This window comes from Leptopilina heterotoma, unplaced genomic scaffold (assembly GCF_015476425.1).
Source record: "Leptopilina heterotoma isolate Lh14 unplaced genomic scaffold, ASM1547642v1 Lhet_180, whole genome shotgun sequence".
NCBI lineage: Eukaryota > Metazoa > Arthropoda > Insecta > Hymenoptera > Figitidae > Leptopilina > Leptopilina heterotoma.
In genome coordinates, this window is record NW_025110897.1 from 1,184,105 (window position 1) to 1,205,635 (window position 21,531).

Sequence of the window (21,531 nt, forward strand, 5' to 3'; positions counted from 1 at the left end):
TTGTATTTGGTATTGAGTCTTTTTTTCTAAATACAATTACCTAGCGAAAAATTATCTAGTGAGCGTTATAATTATAACTGAGCCAATTAATAAATTAATAATTGTTTACAGAACCAGTTGGAGTAATGCCCGAGTGTAAAATCGACGCCGATTGTCCAAGCAAGTTGGCCTGCTTTGACGGAATGTGTAAAGATCCTTGCAAAGAGTCGAAACCTTGTATAACGAATGCAAAATGTTCGGTAGTTGACAGTCTTCCAATGAGAACATTGATCTGCGAATGTGCCACAGATTTTATCGGAGATGCGACAGTTGCCTGCATTCCTGTTGAAAAGAAATTAGATTATATTTGTCTATCGAACTCGGAGTGCAGTCCAAATTTGGCTTGCATTAATCAACGCTGCGTCGATCCCTGTGGAGTTAATCCATGTTCTGAATCCGCCGAATGTCACGTTGAGAATCATCGTCACGTGTGTCGCTGTCCCCCGAGTTATATTGGAGATCCTTTCATCAACTGTTATAGAGGTAAGATCAGATCATTTCTCAATGTTGATACAAGATTTCTTAATTTAATTTAATTGAAAAAGGACGAAAAGTTCGTAAACTGTACGATATAATTTGGAGAACTTTAGAGAAATTATAAATGATTGTGGAAATTCAATTCTTTTCAAAAGTAATCAAATTCTTTGAAGAAATTCAATTATTTTCAAAAAATTTCTTCAATATTTAATGATTTTCAATATCTACTATTTTAATAAAATTTTCCAAAAGAATTCAATTATATAAAAAAAAAAAATTTTTTTAAATTCTATGCAAACATTTAATTATTTTCGTAAATAATAAAAGTTTCACAAGAATTCAATTATCTACAAATTTTTTATAAATTTCTTCTTCTTCTTCTTCTTCTTCTTCTATTTCATTATAAATAGAATTTTCTATAAACATTCAATTATTTTCATAAATAATAAAATTTAAAAAAACAATTTTTTTAAAAATTTTTTTTAATTTTGTGACCAACGGCCACAAAATCTACAAAAAGTTTATATATAAAAATTAAGGTCCTAAAAATAGAAAAATAAATAAATAATAAAATCCTTTGTAGGAATTCAATGATTTTCATAATTATAATGAAACTCGAAGCAGAATTTCAATAATTTTGAATACAATTTTATTCGAATTCTTTGAAAAATATAATTATTCTTAAAATTTTTATTAAAATTCGACAAAAGAATTCAATTCTTTAAAAATTTGTTGATAAAATTTTTTATGTGAATTGAAATTTAAGAAATATTCAATTATTCAATTTATATTTTCAAACATTTTAATATTCTTCGCAAGAATTCAACTATTTTCACAAATAGTAACATTCTTCAGAAGAATTCAATTATTTTTAATAATAGTAAAAGTTTTTGTAAAAATTCAATTTTTTTAAACAAAATTTTAATAAAATTTCACGAAACAATTCAATTATTATTTTAAATAGTAAAATTTTTAGAAAAATTAAATTATTTTCCATAAAATTTCACGAAAGAATTCAATTTTATTGTCAATTCGTTATAAAATTTTTCACAAGAATTAAATTATTTTTATAAATATTGTAAACTTCTTTGCAAAAATTCAATTATTTTTAAATTTTTAATTAAATTTTTCGAAAGAATTCCATTATTTTCTAAAATTTTAATAAATTCTTCAAAAAGATTCAATTATTTTTATAATAATATTAAAATTCTTCTCAGGAATTCAATTATTATTTTCAATACAATTTTGATAAACTGCAATAATTAATTATTTAATGATAATTATTAACAGACACAATTATTCTAAAAAGTTGAAAAAAATTCTTTGTTTAAATTAATTATTTTCAATTAAAATTTTTTAAAAAACTACATTATATTAAAAAAAATCTTAAAGAAATTCTTTAAAAAATTAGTATTTTTTAAAATTTTAATAAAAATTGTTCGTCCTAATTATCAATTATTTTCATAAACAATAAAATTCTTTTTAGAAAATCAATTATTTTCATAATTATAATAAAACTCATAGCAGAATTTTAATAATTTTTAATACAATTTTATTCGAATTCCTTGAAAAATATAATATTATTCTTAAAAATTTTATTAAAATATAGATAATGGATTTACAAAAGAATTTTTGTAAAAAACACTAACAAAAATTTAATTTTGGAGATATATGTTACAAATTATTGCAGAAATTCAATTATTTTCAAAATTAATAAAATTCTTTTCAGAAATTTAATTATGTTCAAAAATAATAAAATTCTTTTTAGGCTTTCAATTATTTTCACAAATAATAAAACTCATCGTAGAATTACAATTATTTTTATTCCAATTTTAATTATATTCTTTGCAAAATGTAATTATTCTTTAAATTTTTATTAAAATTCGTTCTAAGAAATTTATTATTTAAAAATTTGTAAATTTGTAATTCTTTATGAGAATTGAATTTTAAGAAACATTTCATTATTCAATAAATCATTCATTTTTGTATTTAAATAATTGAATTCTAATAAAAATTGATTAAAAAATGAATTTCAGTTAAAATTTTAGATAATAATTGAATATTAAAAGCAATATAGCGTGAATTTTAAGAAATAATTTGATTTTTAAGTTAATTTTTTGGAAAAAGTTTAATTGAATTTTTTTTATATTATTTCAAGTTTTTATTTTCTAATATTTAATTGAAGAATTTACGAATAATTAAAATTCGTGAAATTGAATATTGTAAACAAATAGATTTGAAAATTGTCGTAGAACTTTTTCGAAAATTATGGAAAATAATTTATTTAGAGAAGAATTTTAGTTAAAAAGTCTTGAAAATAATAATTGAATTGAGAATTATGTATGAAAATTATTTTTAAGAAATACAATATTCTCATAATGTAAAATAATGATTTTATCACTCGGTCATCTTTAATTATTATAAAACATGAAGAAATCCATTTCTTCATGTTTTATAGTTGAGGCATTATTCCTGAACTGCCCCAAAAATAAAAAAAAGTTCTTGGATTTCCTTTATACTTTGGAAATATGTTACCCTAGTAGGTACAAGTTACTACACCAATTTACAGGTCCAACCCCCCACCCCAATCAAAAGGGTGGGGGGTTGAAATTTCAGCCTAAACTCGAACATGCATTCTTTAAACATTTGTAGTTTCTACTTAAATTATTCAATTAAAAAAAGTAAGTAGTGTTTTAGAAAGGTTTTTTTGTGTACTTTTAAAATATTTTATTTATATAATAAAAAAAAATTTTTTTTGCAAAAATTTTTTAAAATAAATAGTTTTTTGCAATTTTGTGCAAGTTCGGTAGTTTTTATTTTCTTTTTAATAATCTCAAATGAAAGCTTGGGAATTCCCCTAAAAGAAGATATAAGTCTGAAAATGGGCCGAAACAATTTGCCAAAGATATAGTGTAATAAGTAAAATTTGTCCTTCCGCTCGTGCACTCCAGCGCGATGAACAGTGGGATTTTTTTTCAACTTACTATTGAAAATTGTCTAGAAACTACAAATTTTATCGGATGTTGATGTTCTTGATTTAAAATTACTAAGAGATCCATCAAAGTCGATTTTTGAATTTTTAATTGTTTATTTTTTTCTTGTTACTCAAAAATTTGACAAATTACAATATTTTTAGAAAAAATCATGTTAATTTTTTTATTTTTCCATTACACATGATCGAAATCAATTTAAATTAGTCTAGTATGACCACCGGACAATTAATTCCCATTTCATTAAGGAGTTCTTTTTTATGATAGTAAATATAAAAAAAAGGAAAAAATTTTGTTTGATGAAAAAAGCTACTTATTTGTTTAAAAATGAAAAATTTGTTTATAACAAATGTAATTGTTTAAGCAAATAAATTTTTTAAGTTTTTGAAAGAATGTACATATGATATAAATATTTAAAGTTTAAAAAATGACGAAAATGTTTACAAATACAAAGGGAGGTGATTATTGTTTATATAATTGTTAATATTAATGATAATTTTTAACTGTAAAATAGTTTTTTACTAAATTAGACATAAATTTAACCTTGTCTGCAAAAAAACCAATTTTTTTTATGAAGAAGGTCCGAAGTAATCTATTTGTTAATTAACATTGTTTGCAACAATTTAAATAAATTGTATTATGCTTTATTAATTGTCCGGTGGTCATACTAGACTAATTTAAATTGATTTCGATCATGTGTAATGGAAAAATAAAAAAATTAACATGATTTTTTCTAAAAATATTGTAATTTGTCAAATTTTTGAGTAACAAGAAAAAAATAAACAATTAAAAATTCAAAAATCGACTTTGATGGATCTCTTAGTAATTTTAAATCAAGAACATCAACATCCGATAAAATTTGTAGTTTCTAGACAATTTTCAATAGTAAGTTGAAAAAAAATCCCACTGTTCATCGCGCTGGAGTGCACGAGCGGAAGGACAAATTTTACTTATTACACTATATCTTTGGCAAATTGTTTCGGCCCATTTTCAGACTTATATCTTCTTTTAGGGGAATTCCCAAGCTTTCATTTGAGATTATTAAAAAGAAAATAAAAACTACCGAACTTGCACAAAATTGCAAAAAACTATTTATTTTAAAAAATTTTTGCAAAAAAAATTTTTTTTTATTATATAAATAAAATATTTTAAAAGTACACAAAAAAACCTTTCTAAAACACTACTTACTTTTTTTAATTGAATAATTTAAGTAGAAACTACAAATGTTTAAAGAATGCATGTTCGAGTTGAAGCTGAAATTTCAACCCCCCACCCTTTTGATTGGGGTGGGGGGTTGGACCTGTAAATTGGTGTAGTAACTTGTACCTACTAGGGTAACATATTTCCAAAGTATAAAGGAAATCCAAGAACTTTTTTTTATTTTTGGGGCAGTTCAGGAATAATGCCTCAGTTATGAAAAAATTAAATTTATAGTTTAAAGTAAATTGTTCTCATTTGACTCAGACTGGTTATATTTTTGTCAAAAATTGGTCCGTAAATGGTCCTTAATTTTTAATTTTTGGTCCATAAAGCCCGTATTTTTAAATACTGTCACTGGTTCGAGCCCTGGTAATTTCTTAATTAATGTAAATTTCTTTCACTCAGATATACTTCCTGAGTGCACAAAGAATTCAGATTGCGTTTCGGACCTGGCCTGCATCAACCGTCTTTGTCAAAATGCATGTTTAAGTAGCCGATGTGGAGTGGGAGCAGAATGTGTCGTACACAATCACCATCCGACTTGCAGATGTCCCCTCAATCTCGCTGGAGATCCTCAAGTTCAATGTTTCAAGCGTAAGCAACAATATTTAAACATTTTTCGAAAAGTTAATCTTGTAAAGTTCAAGTCTGATAAATTAGTGAATTTTTGAATGTGTCAAGTTTTATTTAAAGGTATTACAATTTCGGGATTATTCTTTATTTCAGAGGAATGTAGATCGGACGACGATTGTCCATTTGACAAGGCTTGTACCAACGGCAATTGCATTGATCCTTGCATCAATGCATTTATCACTTGTGGTCGCGGAGCAGAATGTACAGCTATTGCTCACAAAGCACAGTGCAATTGTCCTCCAGGCACGCAAGGAGATGCTCGCACTGCTTGCATTATTGCTGTTTGCCACTACAACGAGGATTGTGCCGAGGACGAAACTTGCGATAGACTTAATAGAGTTTGTCGAAAGGTTTGCTCCGAAGACAGTTGCGGAGATGAAGCTGTCTGCACTGCTAAAAATCATGAGCCTATGTGTTCCTGTCCACCTGGAACCAAAGGAAACCCATACGTCGAATGCGAAGGTAAAACTGAACAGAAAATAAAATTACTTTAAAAGTTTTGAATTCCTTGCTTCAAACCCTTTTTTTCGGTTATTTCAACAGTTTTGAATACCTTCCTTCAAACCCTTATTTTCGTCAATTTATTTTATTGACATTTTTCCATTTTATTTTTTTCAGGCGAACAATTCAAGCCAGACTGCACGGAAGATAGACAGTGTTCACCAAGTTTTGCCTGTATCAATGCCAGATGTCAAGATCCTTGTTTGGTTGCAAATATGTGTAGCGATGAACAAATTTGCAGGGTTTTCCCGACGGAATATATCCGAACGATTATTTGCGAGTGTCCGAAGGATTCCTACACTGATGAGAACGGAAATTGTATTAAACATGGTAAGAAACTAAATTTTCTTTATCAATTTTAATGAAAATTGAAACACTTAAAATATTTAAGTACTTAATATATTTTACAAATTTGTAATTGTAGAAACGGACAAATGTCATTTGGATGATGAATGCGAAAACCATGAGCGGTGTCTGAGTGGATCTTGCGTTGAAGCTTGTCTTACAGTCCAGTGTGGCTTAAATGCCCAATGTAAATCAACATCTCACTCTGGAATCTGTGCATGCGCTTCTGGTTTCGAAGGAAATCCTTACATAGAATGCTCTCGAGGTACAAATTAAATTTATTACTAAATAAGAGTGTCAACGTAAAATCAGCGCTCGATTAATTATTGACTCGTTCAAATATTTTTAATATTCTTCTCTTCACTTTAGTTTTTTAATCTCTGTTTAATGTTGTAGTTCCTCTTCCACCACCAGTATTTTATCCAGAATGCACATCGAACGATGACTGCTTTTCGGACAAGCAATGTATCAACTCTCGTTGCATCAATCCTTGTCTGGAGGGCAATCCTTGCGGAACAAATTCCTTCTGCCATGTTCGTGTTCATAAAGCCGTATGCAGATGTCCGGAAGAATACTTGGGCAATCCTATTATTGAATGTATTCCACGTAAGTTAATTTCTTTAAGCATCACCTGCTTTGGAATGATCATATAATGGAATTGATTTTTTATTATCTGGATTTTAGCAAAACAAATCGCTGGATGCTTGTCGAACAGTGAATGCGCTGGCACTGAATCTTGTGTCAATGGGTACTGTGTTAGCCCTTGCGATTGCGGACAAAACACCAAATGTTCAGTCGAAAATCATCATCCTTCTTGTGTTTGCTTGCCAGGCTATTCCGGTAATCCTCACTTTGGATGCACCAAGTGTAAGTTTTTATTGATTAAAACTTTATAATTATTAAATTTCAGCTTTTAATATTTTCAAGACACCAATATTCAGGTTTGCTATGCAACCTGGAAACCTGGAAATGTCAGGGAAAATCAGAAACCTTGAAAAAACCTGATAAAGTCAGGGATTTACTGGAAAAAATTAAATTTTTAGAATTCATAAGAAAATTCTGAATATTGGTATCCTTCTTGTTTGCCTCATGAAATATGAAATTACCACGAATTCTAATACAAAACCTTCAATTTTTTCTATTTTTGACAATAATATCTTTTTAAACAAATTATTTCTTGGAAAAAAATCATAAAATTATTTATTCCTTGTAGATTATTTAATAAATAATTTTACTTCAATATTTTAAAATTAATTCAATTTTAAAACAGTCGCGTTTAGAATTTTTATAAATAGATGAGAACTTCAAAAGATTTTAATTTGAAATTTTATAAAATTTCAATTTTCAATGAATTTAATCAGAAATTTTAAAGAACTTAAATTTTTTAAAAATTTTGACTCAAATTCTATCTGTAATTAGTTATATTTTTAATATATATTTAATTAATTATTCAAAATAATGGATTTATTAGAAGAATTTTTGTTAAAAACACTAAAAAAAATTTTATTTTTAAGAAGTTACAAATGATTGCAAAAATTCTTAATTATTTTCAAACATTTTAATAAAATTCTATTCAAATATTTAATTATTTTCAAAAATATTAAAAACTGGATAAAAATTTTATTATTTACAAATTTTTTATAAACCACTTCGCAATAATTCAATTATTTTCATAAATAATAAAATTCTTTTTAGGAATTCCATTATTTTTATAAATAATAAAACTCATCGGAAAATTTCAATTATTCAATAAATTATTTATTTTTGTATTTAAATAATTGAATTCTCATAAAATTTTCTAATAAAAATTGATTTAATTATGAGTATCAGTTAAAAATATTAAGATAATTTAATTTTGGAGAAAAGTTACAAATGATAGTAAAAATTTAATTATTTAAAAAAAATAAAATTCTTTTCCAAAATTCAATTATTTGCACAAATTTTAATAAAATTCTTCTCAAAATTTCAATTTTTTTCAAAATTTTTTTCTTAATTCAATGATTTTTAATATCTACCTATTTTAATAAAATTTTTCAAAAAAAATTCAATTATTCAAAAAAAATGTTAATAAAATTTTACGCAAACATTTAATTATTTTTGTAAATAATAAATGTTTCACAGGAATTCAATTATTTTTGTAATAATTAAAATTTAATACAAATTTTTTATAAATTTATTCGCATAATAAGTTAATTATTTTCACGAATAATAAAATGTTTTACAGAGACTTAATTATTTTTATAAATAATAAAATATTTTGCGGGGATTCAATTATTATCATAAATTATAAAATTCCTTAGGAATTCAATTAATATCATAAATAAAACTCATCGCAGAATTTCAAGTATTTTTAATACAATTACAAATATAAATTCGTCCAAAAATACATTTCTTAATAATTTAATTAAAATTCTTCTAAAAATTTCAATTATTTTCGAAAATTTTAATAAAATTCTGGTCAAGAATTCAATTATCTTCATAAATAATTCAATTCTGCCAAATAATTCAATTTTTCTAATATAATTATACCAAATTGTTTATAAGAATTCAATTATTTTCAATACAATTTAAATTAAATCCTTTAATAGAATTTATTTATTTTCAACATTTTTTTTTTTTTATTTATTTTCAACATTCGCAGAAATTCAATTATTTTCATAAGAAAAACAATATTGTTTGCAGAAAGACGATGTATTTTTAAAAATTATTAACAAAATTTCTGGCAAGAATTTATAAATATTCGAAAATAATTAAATTCTTCGCAAAAAGTAAAGTATTCTTAAAAATTTTATTAAAATTTTTTGAAAGAATTGAATTATTTTTTTTTTAATCAATCAAATTCTTCGAAAAATGTAATTATTCTTAAAAATTTTATTAAAATTCGTCAAAAGAAGTCAATTACTTAAATATTTGTAGATAAAATTCTTTATTAAATTTTAATTTTCAGTAACGTTCAATAAATAAATTATTTCTTTTTGTATTTAAATAATCGACTTCTTGTAGAATTTTCTAATAAAAATTGATTTAAAAATGAATTTTAGTTAAAATGATAGATTATAATTGAAAATTAAATTAATTAATTCTAAATTTTTAGAAACAATTAAATTTCGAAAAGGTTTCAAATTAAAATCTTTGATTTGAATTTTTCATACTTTTAACTAAACATTTCTGTAGAATTAATTTTTTTTTAAAAGTTTAATTCAATTTTATTGAAATTATTTTAAGTTTTTATTTTCTAATATATAATTGAAGAATTTCCGAATAATCGATAAAATTTCGTAAAATTGAATTGTAAGCAAATGGATTTGAAAATTCTTAAAGAACTTTTTGAAAAATTATAAAAAATAATTGATTTAAAGAAGAATTTTAGTTAAAAATTGTAGAAAATAAGAATTTAAATGTTTTAAAGAAATGTTTTGAAGTTATTGATGTTTCCGAATTATTTTACAATTAATAAAATTCACAAATAAAAGTATTAGAACATTTTTTAGAGTGAATCAGAATATTCTTTAGATGCAGGGAAAAAGTCAAAATTTTTATCTGGAAATCAGGGAAAAACAAAATAATTTATTAGAGTTATTTAATTTGGTAAAAAATAATAAATTTTTTTAGTTTTAAAAAGCTGGAAACCTTTGAAAGTCAGGGAATTTCGAATGATCAAGAGTGTGGCAACCCCGAATATAATACGTTAATACATTTTCTTTTTAACTTTCCAGTGGAATGTGAAGCAGACAGCGATTGTCGATTCTCCGACACATGTTACAATGGCCAGTGTATGAATCCCTGTATTCTGGAGAACAAGTGTGCAATTAATGCCGAATGTTTCGGAGCCAATCACCGAGCAACTTGTAAATGTGGTTTAGGATTCTTTGGAAATCCGGATGTCTATTGCGAACGAGCGGAATGTACCACAAAATACGATTGTCCATCAAATTTGGCGTGTCATAACAGCAGATGCGTCAATCCATGCACCCACGATTCTCCATGCGCACAAAATGCCATTTGCTACGTTCAAAATCATGTCGCATCATGTCGCTGTCCAGAAAATCTGCCCAATGGAAATCCATTCTCCTACTGCGAACGCCTTCCACCTGAAGATAAACCCGAGTGCGCGAAAGATTTAGATTGTCCCAGTAAATTGGCCTGTATCAAGGAGACCTGTGTCGATCCATGCGCTGTTATACGACCGTGCTTCGAAAACGCTCGCTGCAGTGTCTTCGATAACGTTCCTGTGAGGACGATGGCCTGCACTTGTCCTGACGGCTGGATTACCGACAAAGAAGGAATCTGCAAACGAAGTATGTTAATATAGTTAATGATAATAATCATTTTTAAATCTTAAAGAAAATTTCTAGGCGCAGGACTCGAATAGGTCCGTAAATCCCGTAAAGGTCCGTAAATTTGCTTCCAGTCTGTAAATATAAGTTTTTTTACAAAAAGGTCCGTAAAGACCGTAAATTGATTGAAAAAGGACGAAAAGTTCGTACATTGTACGATATAATTTGGAGAATTTTAGAGAAATTACAAATGATTGCAGAAATTCAATTATTTTCAAAAGTAAAAATATTCTTCACAGAAATTCAATTATGTTCAAAAATTTCTAAAACTTTTCGTCAAAATTTCAATTATATTTAAAAATAATAAAATTCTTTTCCGAAATTTAATCATTTTCTCAAAAGTTTTAATAAAATTCTTGGCAAAATTTCAATTATTTTTAAAACTTTTCCTCAATTCAATGATTTTTAATAACTATTATTTTAATAAAATTTTCCGAAAATTATTTATTCAATTATTTCAAAAAAATGATAATAAAATTCTATGCAAACATTCAATTATTTTCATAAATAATAAAAGTTTAACAGGAATTCAATTATCTACAAATTTTTTATAAATTTCTTCTTCTATTTCTTTATACATAGAATTTTTTACAGAGATTCAATTATTTTCATAAATAATAATTTTTTACTGAGATTCAATTATTTTCATTTTTTCATAAATATCTAATAAAACTCATAAAAATAATTGAATTTTGAAAAGGTTTCAAACTAAAATCTTTGAAAATTTAAATTTTTTTTCTTTTAACTAACAATTCTGTAGAATTAATTTTTATTTGAAAAATTTTAATGGAGTTTTTTTTTAAATTATTCAAAGTTTTTATTTTCTAATATATATTTAATTGAAGAATTTCCGAATAATTGAAATTTTGTAAAATTTAACTGTAAACAAATGAATTTTGAAATTCTCAAAGATCTTTTTCATAGATTATTAAAAATTAGCAAATGCTAAAAGCGCTATAGTGATATGTTCAAATTATTGTTATTATGCAAATTACAAAATTTTCTATTTTCAGACATAAATTTTTAAATAATTTCATAATAAAAGTTTAAAATATCAGTTTTTAAAATTATTATTGTTTATATTTTCAAAAATTTAAGAATTCAATTATTTTTACAAATAGAAAAAATTTTTTATAAAAATTTATTTTTTTAACAAAATTTTAATTAAATTTTTCGAAAGAAATCCATTATTTTCTAAAATTTTAATAAATCTTTTGAAACAATTCAATTATTTTCCATAAAATTTCTCGAAAGAATTCAATTTTATTCTTAATTGGTTATAAAATTTTCCAAAAGAATTCAATTATTTTTATAAATAGTAAAATTTTTGTCAGGAATTCAATTACTTTTTAATTAAATTTGTCGAAAGAATTCCATTATTTTCTAAAATGTTAATAATTTCTTCGAAACTATTCAATTATTTTTAACAATAGTGAAATTCAATTGTTTTTATAAATATAGTAAAATTTTTTGTAAAAATTAAATTTTTTCAAAAAAAAAAAATTAATAAAATTTCACCATAGAATTTAACTTTTTTTAAAAATTTTAATAAATCCTTTGAAACAATTCAATTATTTTTTTAATTAGTAAAAACTTTACAAAAATTCAATTATTTTCCAGAAAATTTCACGAAAGAATTCAATTTTATTCTTAATTCGTTATAACATTTTTCAGAAGAATTCAATTATTTTTATAAATAATAAAATTCTTTGCAAAAATTCAATTATTTAAAAATTTTTTTAATTAAATTTTTCGAGAGAATTCCATTATTTTCTAAAATTTTCATAAATTCCTCGAAACTATTCAATTATTTTTAAAAATAGTAAAATTCAATAATTTTTAAAAACAGTAAAATTTAATTATTTTTATAAATAATAAAATTCTTCTCAGGATTCAATTCTTTTTAAAAGTAATAAAATTTTTCCCACAAATTCAATTATGTTAACAAATTTACAAAAATTTCAATTTTCTTTATAAATAATAAATTTTTTCTCCGAAATTCAAATATTTCCAAAAATTTTTATAAAATTCTTGGCAGAATTTCAATTATTTTTAATACAATTTTCATTAAATTTCTCAGAAAATGAAATGAAATGGTTACAGTAACCAAGTTGCAAGATTTAATTATTATAAAACAGGAAGATATCGATGTTCACTGTGTAATCGCTTTCTTCACGTTTTATAATAATATTCTCAGGTATAATTATATGTTATTAAAATTAAAATTTTTGAAAATCTTAATTTCTATGTAAACATAATAATGATTAAGTATTTATTTAAAAATTTTTTATTTTATTTTTTATTTTATTTTAAAGACCTGGAAAAATTTCGTTTTTTAACCTGGAAACCTGGAAAAGTCAGGGAATTTAAAAAGAGCAAACGCGTGACAACTTTTTCTATTAATTATTATAAACTTTATTAGAATTCGTCGAAAGAATTCAATTATTTAAAAATTTGTTGATAACATTCTTTATGAGAATTCAATTTTAAGAAATATTGAATTATTGAATAAATTATTTATTTCTGTATTTAAATTATTGAATTCTAGTAGAACTTTCTACTAAAAATTGATTTCAAAATGAATTTCAGTTTAAATTTTAGATAATAATTGAATATTAAAAGCAATCTAGCGTGAATTTTTAGAAATAATTGATTTTTTTTAATTATTTGAATTTTTTATTAAAAAATTTTATTAAAAAATTTTTTTTTTCATTTTGTAAAAATGAATATTGTAAAAAAATGGATTTGAAAATTGTCAAAGAATTATTTAGAAAATTATTAAAAATGATTGATTGAAAGAAGAATTTCTTTTAAGAATTCTGGAAAAGAATAATTGAATTGAAATGATGAAAATAATTTTGAAGAAGATACAGTAACAATATTCTTATTAATAAAAAATAATGATTTTATCATTGGGCAATCTTTAACTATTATAGAACATGAAGAAATTTAGTTTATAGTTTTATGTAAAATGTTCTCTTATTTGACTTGGACTGGTTATATTTTGGTCAGCAATTAGTCCGTAAATGGTCCGTAACTTTTCATTTTTGGTCCGTAAAGTCTGTATTTTTAAATACTGTCACTGGTTCGAGCCCTGTAGGCGGTTGAGAAGTATAAAGTAATTTTAATGAAAAATAATTCTTTTCAGTTGTAATCACAACGCCAAATGGATGTATTTCAAACGATGAATGTCCCGACAACCAGTCTTGCATCAACCGTCAATGTCGGGACCCATGCAGCTGCGGAACGAACGCCGTTTGCTATGTTAAGAATCACCAACCGATATGTTCCTGTCAGAAGGGATATCAGGGTCTTCCTGACGTCGCCTGTTTCCCTGTCGAATGTCAGCGAGATTCGGAGTGCATGCCAGACAAGGCGTGCCACAACGGAAAATGCGTGAACCCTTGTCTTGTGTCCGAGTCCTGCGGCACGAATGCAGAATGCTTTGTTCGTAACCACGAAGCAATTTGCCGCTGCCAGTCAGGTTTCCGCGGTAACGCTCAGGACATGTGTCGCATCATCGGATGCTACAGTAACAGCGACTGTCCCAGTGATCACGCCTGCGTCAATTCTCAGTGCGTCAATCCGTGTCTTCGAGACAATCCTTGCACTTCGCGCGCCAACTGCGTTGTTCACAATCATCTTCCAATTTGCAAGTGTCAACACCAATTGACGGGAAATCCGTACGTCAGCTGCCAACCACGACCCGAACCTGAGTGCCGTGACGATGACGACTGTCCCACTCTGACTGCTTGCATCAACAAGAAATGCCAAAATCCCTGCACTGCCATTCAACCGTGCACTGAGCCCGCTGAATGCAGAGTCCTTCCGAATTATTCCGTGAGATCGTTGATCTGCGTTTGCCCGAGTGGCTACATCAGCAGTGGCAGTGGCACTTGTGAGCCAATTCTCATCGACGCTGTCTGCCGGAGGGACAGTGATTGTCCCTCTGACCGGGCTTGCATCAACGCACTCTGTAAGGATCCTTGTGCATGTGGTTCGAATGCAGTTTGCAACATCAAGGATCATAAGCCAATTTGTTCTTGTCTTCCTGGATATGACGGGAACTCTGAAGTTCACTGCAGCAAAAGTGAGTTACATTTTCTCTACTTACTACTTTATAAAATTTACTAGCAAATAAACATCAATCTTTGAATGTCATTTGACCGAACTGTCATTTTACCGAATTGCATTTATCCGAATTGCCACTTTTGCGAAAAGTTATTTTTTCAAATTGTCATTTTTGCGATTTGTCATTTATGCAAACTGCCATTTTTTCGAATTGTCATTTTTGCAAACAGCCATTTTTGCGAATTGTCATTTTTACAAAATGTCACTGTTGCGAATTGTCGCATAAATGACAATTCGCAAAAGTGACAATTCGTGAAAATGGCGATTCGCAAAAATGACATTTCGTAAAAATGACTATCCGCAAAAGTGACAATTTTTAAAAATGTCAATTTACAAAAGTGACATTTCGTAAAAATGGCGATTCACAAAAGTGACATTTCGTAAAGATGACAATTCGTAAAAATGTCGATTCGCAAAAATGACATTTCGTAAAAATGACTATCCGCAAAAGTGACAATTTTTAAAAATGTCAATTTACAAAAGTGACATTTCGTAAAAATGACAATTCGAAATAGTAAAAATTCGTGAAAATGGCGATTCGCAAAAATGACAATTCGTAAAAATGATATTTCGCAAAAATGACTTTTCGCAAAAGTGGCAATTCGTAAAAATAGCGATTCGCAAAAGTGACATTTCGTTAAAATAACAGTTCGAATAAATGCAATTCGGTAAAATGACAGTTCGGTCAAATGACATTTGGGGAATAATCATGCGCCTCCTTTGAATGATTACAGATTTAAAATTTAAAGAATTCACTTATTAAGAACATAATATTAAATATTCTTGTTTACTACTATTCAAAAATTTTAATAAAATTTGTCGCAAGAATTTAATTATTCTCATAAATATTAAAATTCTTCACAAAAATTCAATAATTTTCAAAACAATTTAAATAAAATTTCTCGAAGGAATAAAATTATTTTTCAAAATATTAATTAAATTCGATTTTTTTCATATTCAATTATTTTCAACAATTTTAATGAAATTCTTTTTAAAAACATAATTATTTTCAAAATTTTCAATAAAATTTTTTCAAATATTCAATTTATTATTTTAAAAATTCTGATAAAATTCATTGAAACTCAATCGATTTTATGAATTCTAATATACTTCTCAAAAATTCAATTATTTTTAAAAATAAGAAAATTCTTCGCGAGAATTAAAATATTTGTATAAATAATAAAATTCTACAAAGGGATTTAATTATTTTTAATATAATGTTCATAAAATTTCTCAAAAGAATACAATTATTATTAAAAATGTTAGTTGAATTCAATTTTTTTCAAGAGTTTTAACAAAAATTATATAGAATTGAATAGTTGAATTCAATTATTTTTAAGAGTTTTAACAAAAATTTAATTAATTTCAACAATTGTGATATAAAATTTTTCGAAACAATTCAATTATTTTTATAAATTGTAAACTTCTTGGCAAGAATTCAATTATTTTTGCGTATATAATTAAATTCTTCGGAGAAATACAATTATTATAAAATTTCTAGGAAAAAATTCAATTATATTCAAGATTGTTTTAATAAAATTTCTCTAACAGGTTCAATTATTTTTAAAAATTGTAATCAAATTTTTCTAAACAATTTAATTACTTATTCTTAAAAGTTTTTAATAAAATTCTTTGTAAATTTCAATTATTTTCAAAATTTTCAATTAAAATTACTTTAAAAATTACATTATTTTTACGAAATTTAATGAAATTTTTCAAGAAAAATGTAATTATTCATAAAAACTCAAATAAAATTATTTAAAAGAATTTAATTTTCTGTGAATAATTTTTACATAATTCAATAGGAAAATCGTTAATTACAATTAATAATAAACACGATTATATTGAAAAAATTTAATAGAAATTCTTCTTAAAGTTCAATTATTTTCAAAACTTTCAGTGAAAAGTAATAAAGAAAACTTTATTATTTTCAAGGAAAATTGAAATAAATTCTTCAAAAGAATTTAATTAATTTAAAGAATTTTAAATACAATTTTAAATACAATAATTGAATTGAAATGAAAATAATTGAATTTTCTCGGAGAATTTTTACAAGATTTTTAAAAATAATTGAAATTTTCGAAGAAATCAATTAAAATTGTATTGAAAATAAGTTAAATTCTGGTAAGAATTTTATTATTTACGTAAAAATAATTGAATTCTTTACGAAGATTTTTATTATATTTATAAATTGATTAAAGAATTATATTACAATTATTGAAAATAATTGAATTCTTCATAAAATTCAATTATTTTCAAATTTTTTTAAGAAATATTACAAGAATTCAATGATTTTCAGTACATTAATTTAAAAATTTTAAATATTTTAAAAGAAAACTTAAGTATTTTTTAAAAAGTTAGGAAACAATTATTTTCATAAATAATATCATTCTTCGTAAGAATTCAATTATTTTTTCAAATAGTAAAATTTTTTGCTAAAATTTAATTATTATCAAATTTTTTGATGAAATTCTTTTCAAAAATTGGATGATTTTGAATACATTAATTTTAAAATAGAAAATATTTGGAAAGAAAAATTATTAAAAAATTTAAGTAACAACAAAGCAAACAACTGCGAACAGATTACCGGAATACAACGATTATTAATATAGAAAGATTGTTATATGCAAAGATTGTCAATGCAATGAAAATTGTTGTTTATTAATTAAGTAGATGTTCACATTAGGTAAAGGAAAAAATTATTGTTGCTTTCTGATGCAAGCAATGTTTCAAAAAATATTTTAATAGCAGTTATTTTATGATTATCACTAATTATCCTATTTAACTTTGTTTTCTAGTTGTTGGTTGTCGGTCTGATAATGAATGTAGTGGCACTCATTCTTGCATCAATCGAAGTTGCGTGCCTGCGTGTGCGTCTTCGCCGTGCGGAAGGGGAGCCGAGTGCCTTGCCTTATATCACAAAGCAATATGCGAATGTCCTGTTGGTTATGGCGGCAATCCGCGAGAAGCTTGTGTTCTCCTCGGTTGTCGAAGTAACTCCGATTGTCCCACAGACAAGGCTTGTATTAATCGAAGATGTGAAAACCCCTGCACTCTCAATCCTTGTACAGGACAAACTGACTGCCACGTTCATAATCATGCTGTCGAGTGCCTATGCCCCGAAGGATTTGTCGGAGATACTAGAAACGGATGCGCTCGAGGTATATTTCCAAATAAAAGATTCTGAAAATTAAAATTTAAAAAAAAAAAAAAATTTAATTTAAATTATAAAATTAAAATTAACTTTTATTTTGAGCAAAGTCTAAATGTTCCGTAATATTTGTCAACAGTGGATATAGGATGCATTAGTGATTCGGATTGTCCTTCACAAACGGCGTGTTTCAATGGCGAATGTATAAATCCATGTGAGAAGGTTCAACCTTGCGGAATTAATGCTCAATGCAAAGTTCTCGATATCATGCCTGTCAGACTGATGATATGCGAGTGTCTTCCCAGTTATCGAGGATACGCAATAGATCGCTGTGTTGGAGGTATTTATTAATATTCAAAATAAATTAATTTAATTTTCATTTGTTCACTAATTCTTAGGAGAGTCAAAATTTCTGAACTGGGCAATCTGATGCAAACTTTAAATTTTTTAAATTTGCATTATATCTAAACATAATTTGTTACAGCCGGGTGGTACAAAAACATTCCTGGAATGCGTTTAGAAAATTTTAGAAAATTCACAAATTTCTTCTTTGTTGTTTCATGAAATTTAATAATATTTGGTAGAGATATACAAAAATAATGCCTCTATTAATAACAAACAAGAATTTGAAAAATTCGAAAATATTTAAGCAAAATCAATTGTTAATTAATTAAACTAATTGTTTAATTAATTAACAATTGATTTTGCATAAATAATCTCGAATTTTTTAAATTCTTGTTCGTTATTAATAGAGGCATTATTTTAATTAAGTTTTAAGTGACTTCGGGAACAGTTACGAAAAAAATTCAAAAACTACAAAAATCTATGTTTTCTACAATTGAATTGAACAAAAAAAATTTTAGTACCTTTAAAAATTGAGCAAATGACATAATTTTAAAAAGCGACGTGCAAGCGTAATAAAAAAATCATAAAATGGTAAAAAATATTCTTTTGGCTTCATTAATTAAAAAAATTAATCAAAAAACGATATTAAAATAATGTTTGAGTGTTTCTGATGTATGAAAAAGTATAACAATTTATTAAATTGTTTAAACAATTCATTGTTATTTTTTTCATAAACTGTACTTAGGGATAGGAATTTCTAGTTTTTTCTCATATTGTGAAATTTTTCACGAGCAGTACAACATCTACTAATGATAAAAAATAATTTATTTATTAAATTTATTAAACAATTAATTGTTATTATTCTTATCATAAAATGTACTAAGGGCTAAAAATTTATAGTTTTTTCTGAATTGCGCATTTTTTGTAATTAAAACATTCAAGTATAAAAGAAACTAAAAATTAATTATTTAAGCATTGTTTAAACAATTTATTTTGTTAATTTTTCAATTGATTGTATTTAGAAAAATATAGAAATTTCTAGTCCTAAGTGCAGTTTATGAAAAAATGATAACAATACATTGGTTAAACGGTTTTAAAATAAATAATTTATTTCTTATCATTAGTAAATATTTTACTCATGAAAAATTGCACAGTTGAGAAAAAACTAGTAATTTCTAACCGTAAGTACAGTTTATGAAAAAAATAAAAAGAATTAATTGTATAAACAATTTAATAAATAAATTATTTTTTATAATTGTTATCATTAGTAGATGTTCTACTTCTAAAAAAATGCACAATTGAGAAAAAAACTAAAAACTTCTCGCCCTCAGTACAGTTTATGAAAAAAAATAATGACAATTAATTGTTTAAACAATGTTTAATTATCTTATTTTTTAATTTTTTTATCTTTCTATGGTTTAATTCTGACAAATTGGACAGTTGAGAAAAAACTAGAAATTTCTAGCCCTAAGTACAGTTCATGAAAAAAAGTAACAATTAATTGTTTAAACAATTTTTAAATAAATAATTTTTTAATTTTTATCATTAGTAGATGTTGAACTTTTGAAAAATTGCACAATTGAGAAAAACTAGTAATTTCTAGCTCTAAGTACAATTTATAAGAAAATAACAACAATTACTTGTTTAAACCATGTTTAATTAATTTAGTTTTTATTTTTTATGATTAGATGTTTTACTTATGACAAATTTCACAATTGAGAAAAACTAGAAATTTCTAGCCCTAAGTACAATTTATAAAAAAATAACAACAATTAATTGTTTAAACAATTTAATAAATTGTTATACTTTTTTCATACATCAGAAACACTCAATTATTATTATTTTTTTTATTAATTCTCTTAATTAATGAAGCTAAAAAAATATTTTTTACAATTTATTTACAAATTATTATTCAATGATTTTCTTAAATAGTAACATTTTTTACAGGGATTCAATTATTTTTATAAATACTGTAAATACATAATAAAACTCATCGCATGCCTACTTTAAATTATTTTTAATTTTTAATACAATTTTAATTAAATTCCTCAAAAAAAGTAATTATTATTAAAAATGTTATTAAAATTCAGCAAAGAAATTCAATTATTCTCAAAATTTTATTAAAATTCAGCATAGAAATTCAATTATTTTAAAAACTTTTGCTACAATTTATTTATTAGCAATTTAATTATTATTTTCAATACATTTTTAAATAAATTTCTTTAAAAAATTGAATTATTTTCATAAATAATGAAATTCTTTGTAACAATAAAATTTTTTTCAAAATAATTTTCATAAAATTCTTTGTAGAAATTTAATTAATTTCAAAAATTTGTCAAAATTCAATTATTTTCAATATCTACTAGTTCAATAAAATTTCACCAAAGAATTGACTTATTTAAAAAGAAATTTTAATAAAATTCGTCTCAAGAATTCAACTATTTTCAAATCGCAAAAATCCAATTGTGTAAAAAAATTTACAAAAATTCTCGTCAAAATTTCAATTATCTTTATAAAAAATAAAACTCCTCTCCGAAATTCAATTATTTTCAAAAATTTTTAATATAATTTTCATGAAATTTCTCAAAAAATGAAATTCTTCTTAAAAATTTTATTAAAATTTGTCAAGAGAATTAAATTATTAAAAAAATTTTTTTGATAAAATTCTTTGTATGAAAATTCAATTTTAAAAAACATTTAATTATTTAATTAAATATTTATTTTTGCAGTTAAATAATTGAATTCTCCTAGAATTTTTTAATAAATATTGATTTAAAAATGAATTTCAGTTAAAATTTTAGATTAAAATTGAATATTGAAAGCATTTTAGCGTGGATTTTTAGAAATAATTGAATTTTCAAAAGGTTTCAAATTAAAATCTTTGAAAATTTGAACTTTTCATAATTTTAATTAAGAATTCTGTAGAATTAATTTTTTTCAAAAAGTTTAATGGAATTTTTTTTTAATTATTTAAAGTTTTTAATTTCTAATGTTAAGTTATTTGAAAATTTTCAAATAACTTTTTCAAAAATTATTTTTAAAAAATTTACCTAAAGAAGAATTTTAGTTGAAAATGCTAGAAATTTAAAATTTGACAAACTTAATATATATGAATATATTAACATTAAAATTTATAACTTATGAAATGATTCTGTAAATTGCACAGTTTTTTGTATTAAAATTTAATCTCTTTGCAAACTTGAAAATTTGAAAAATTTTGAAAATTAACAAAATGGCGGCCATTTTCCGAAAAATCAAAATTGTCAATTTTCTTAAAAACATCATTTTTTATTTTTCTTAAAATTTTTGTGTGATTACTAGATGAAAAAAGGAATTAATTTTAAAAGGTTTCATGTCCGCTAAAACTGTTTGGAAGTCGCAA

General features: G+C 24.4%; 1 protein-coding gene across 3 annotated transcripts in view; it reads left to right on the forward strand.

The window, feature by feature from the left end:
- Positions 1-21,531, forward strand: part of LOC122500033 — a 289,403-nt gene that overhangs the window by 254,062 nt on the left and 13,810 nt on the right. For all 3 annotated transcript variants that reach the window (XM_043608729.1, XM_043608731.1, XM_043608730.1), the window contains 11 exons: positions 112-522; positions 5,112-5,300; positions 5,433-5,801; positions 5,958-6,170; positions 6,265-6,450; positions 6,582-6,791; positions 6,870-7,052; positions 9,902-10,483; positions 13,671-14,612; positions 17,452-17,814; positions 17,944-18,144. In XM_043608729.1, the coding sequence (XP_043464664.1) occupies positions 112-522; positions 5,112-5,300; positions 5,433-5,801; positions 5,958-6,170; positions 6,265-6,450; positions 6,582-6,791; positions 6,870-7,052; positions 9,902-10,483; positions 13,671-14,612; positions 17,452-17,814; positions 17,944-18,144 (3,849 nt within the window). The remainder of the gene's footprint in view (positions 1-111; positions 523-5,111; positions 5,301-5,432; positions 5,802-5,957; positions 6,171-6,264; positions 6,451-6,581; positions 6,792-6,869; positions 7,053-9,901; positions 10,484-13,670; positions 14,613-17,451; positions 17,815-17,943; positions 18,145-21,531) is intronic.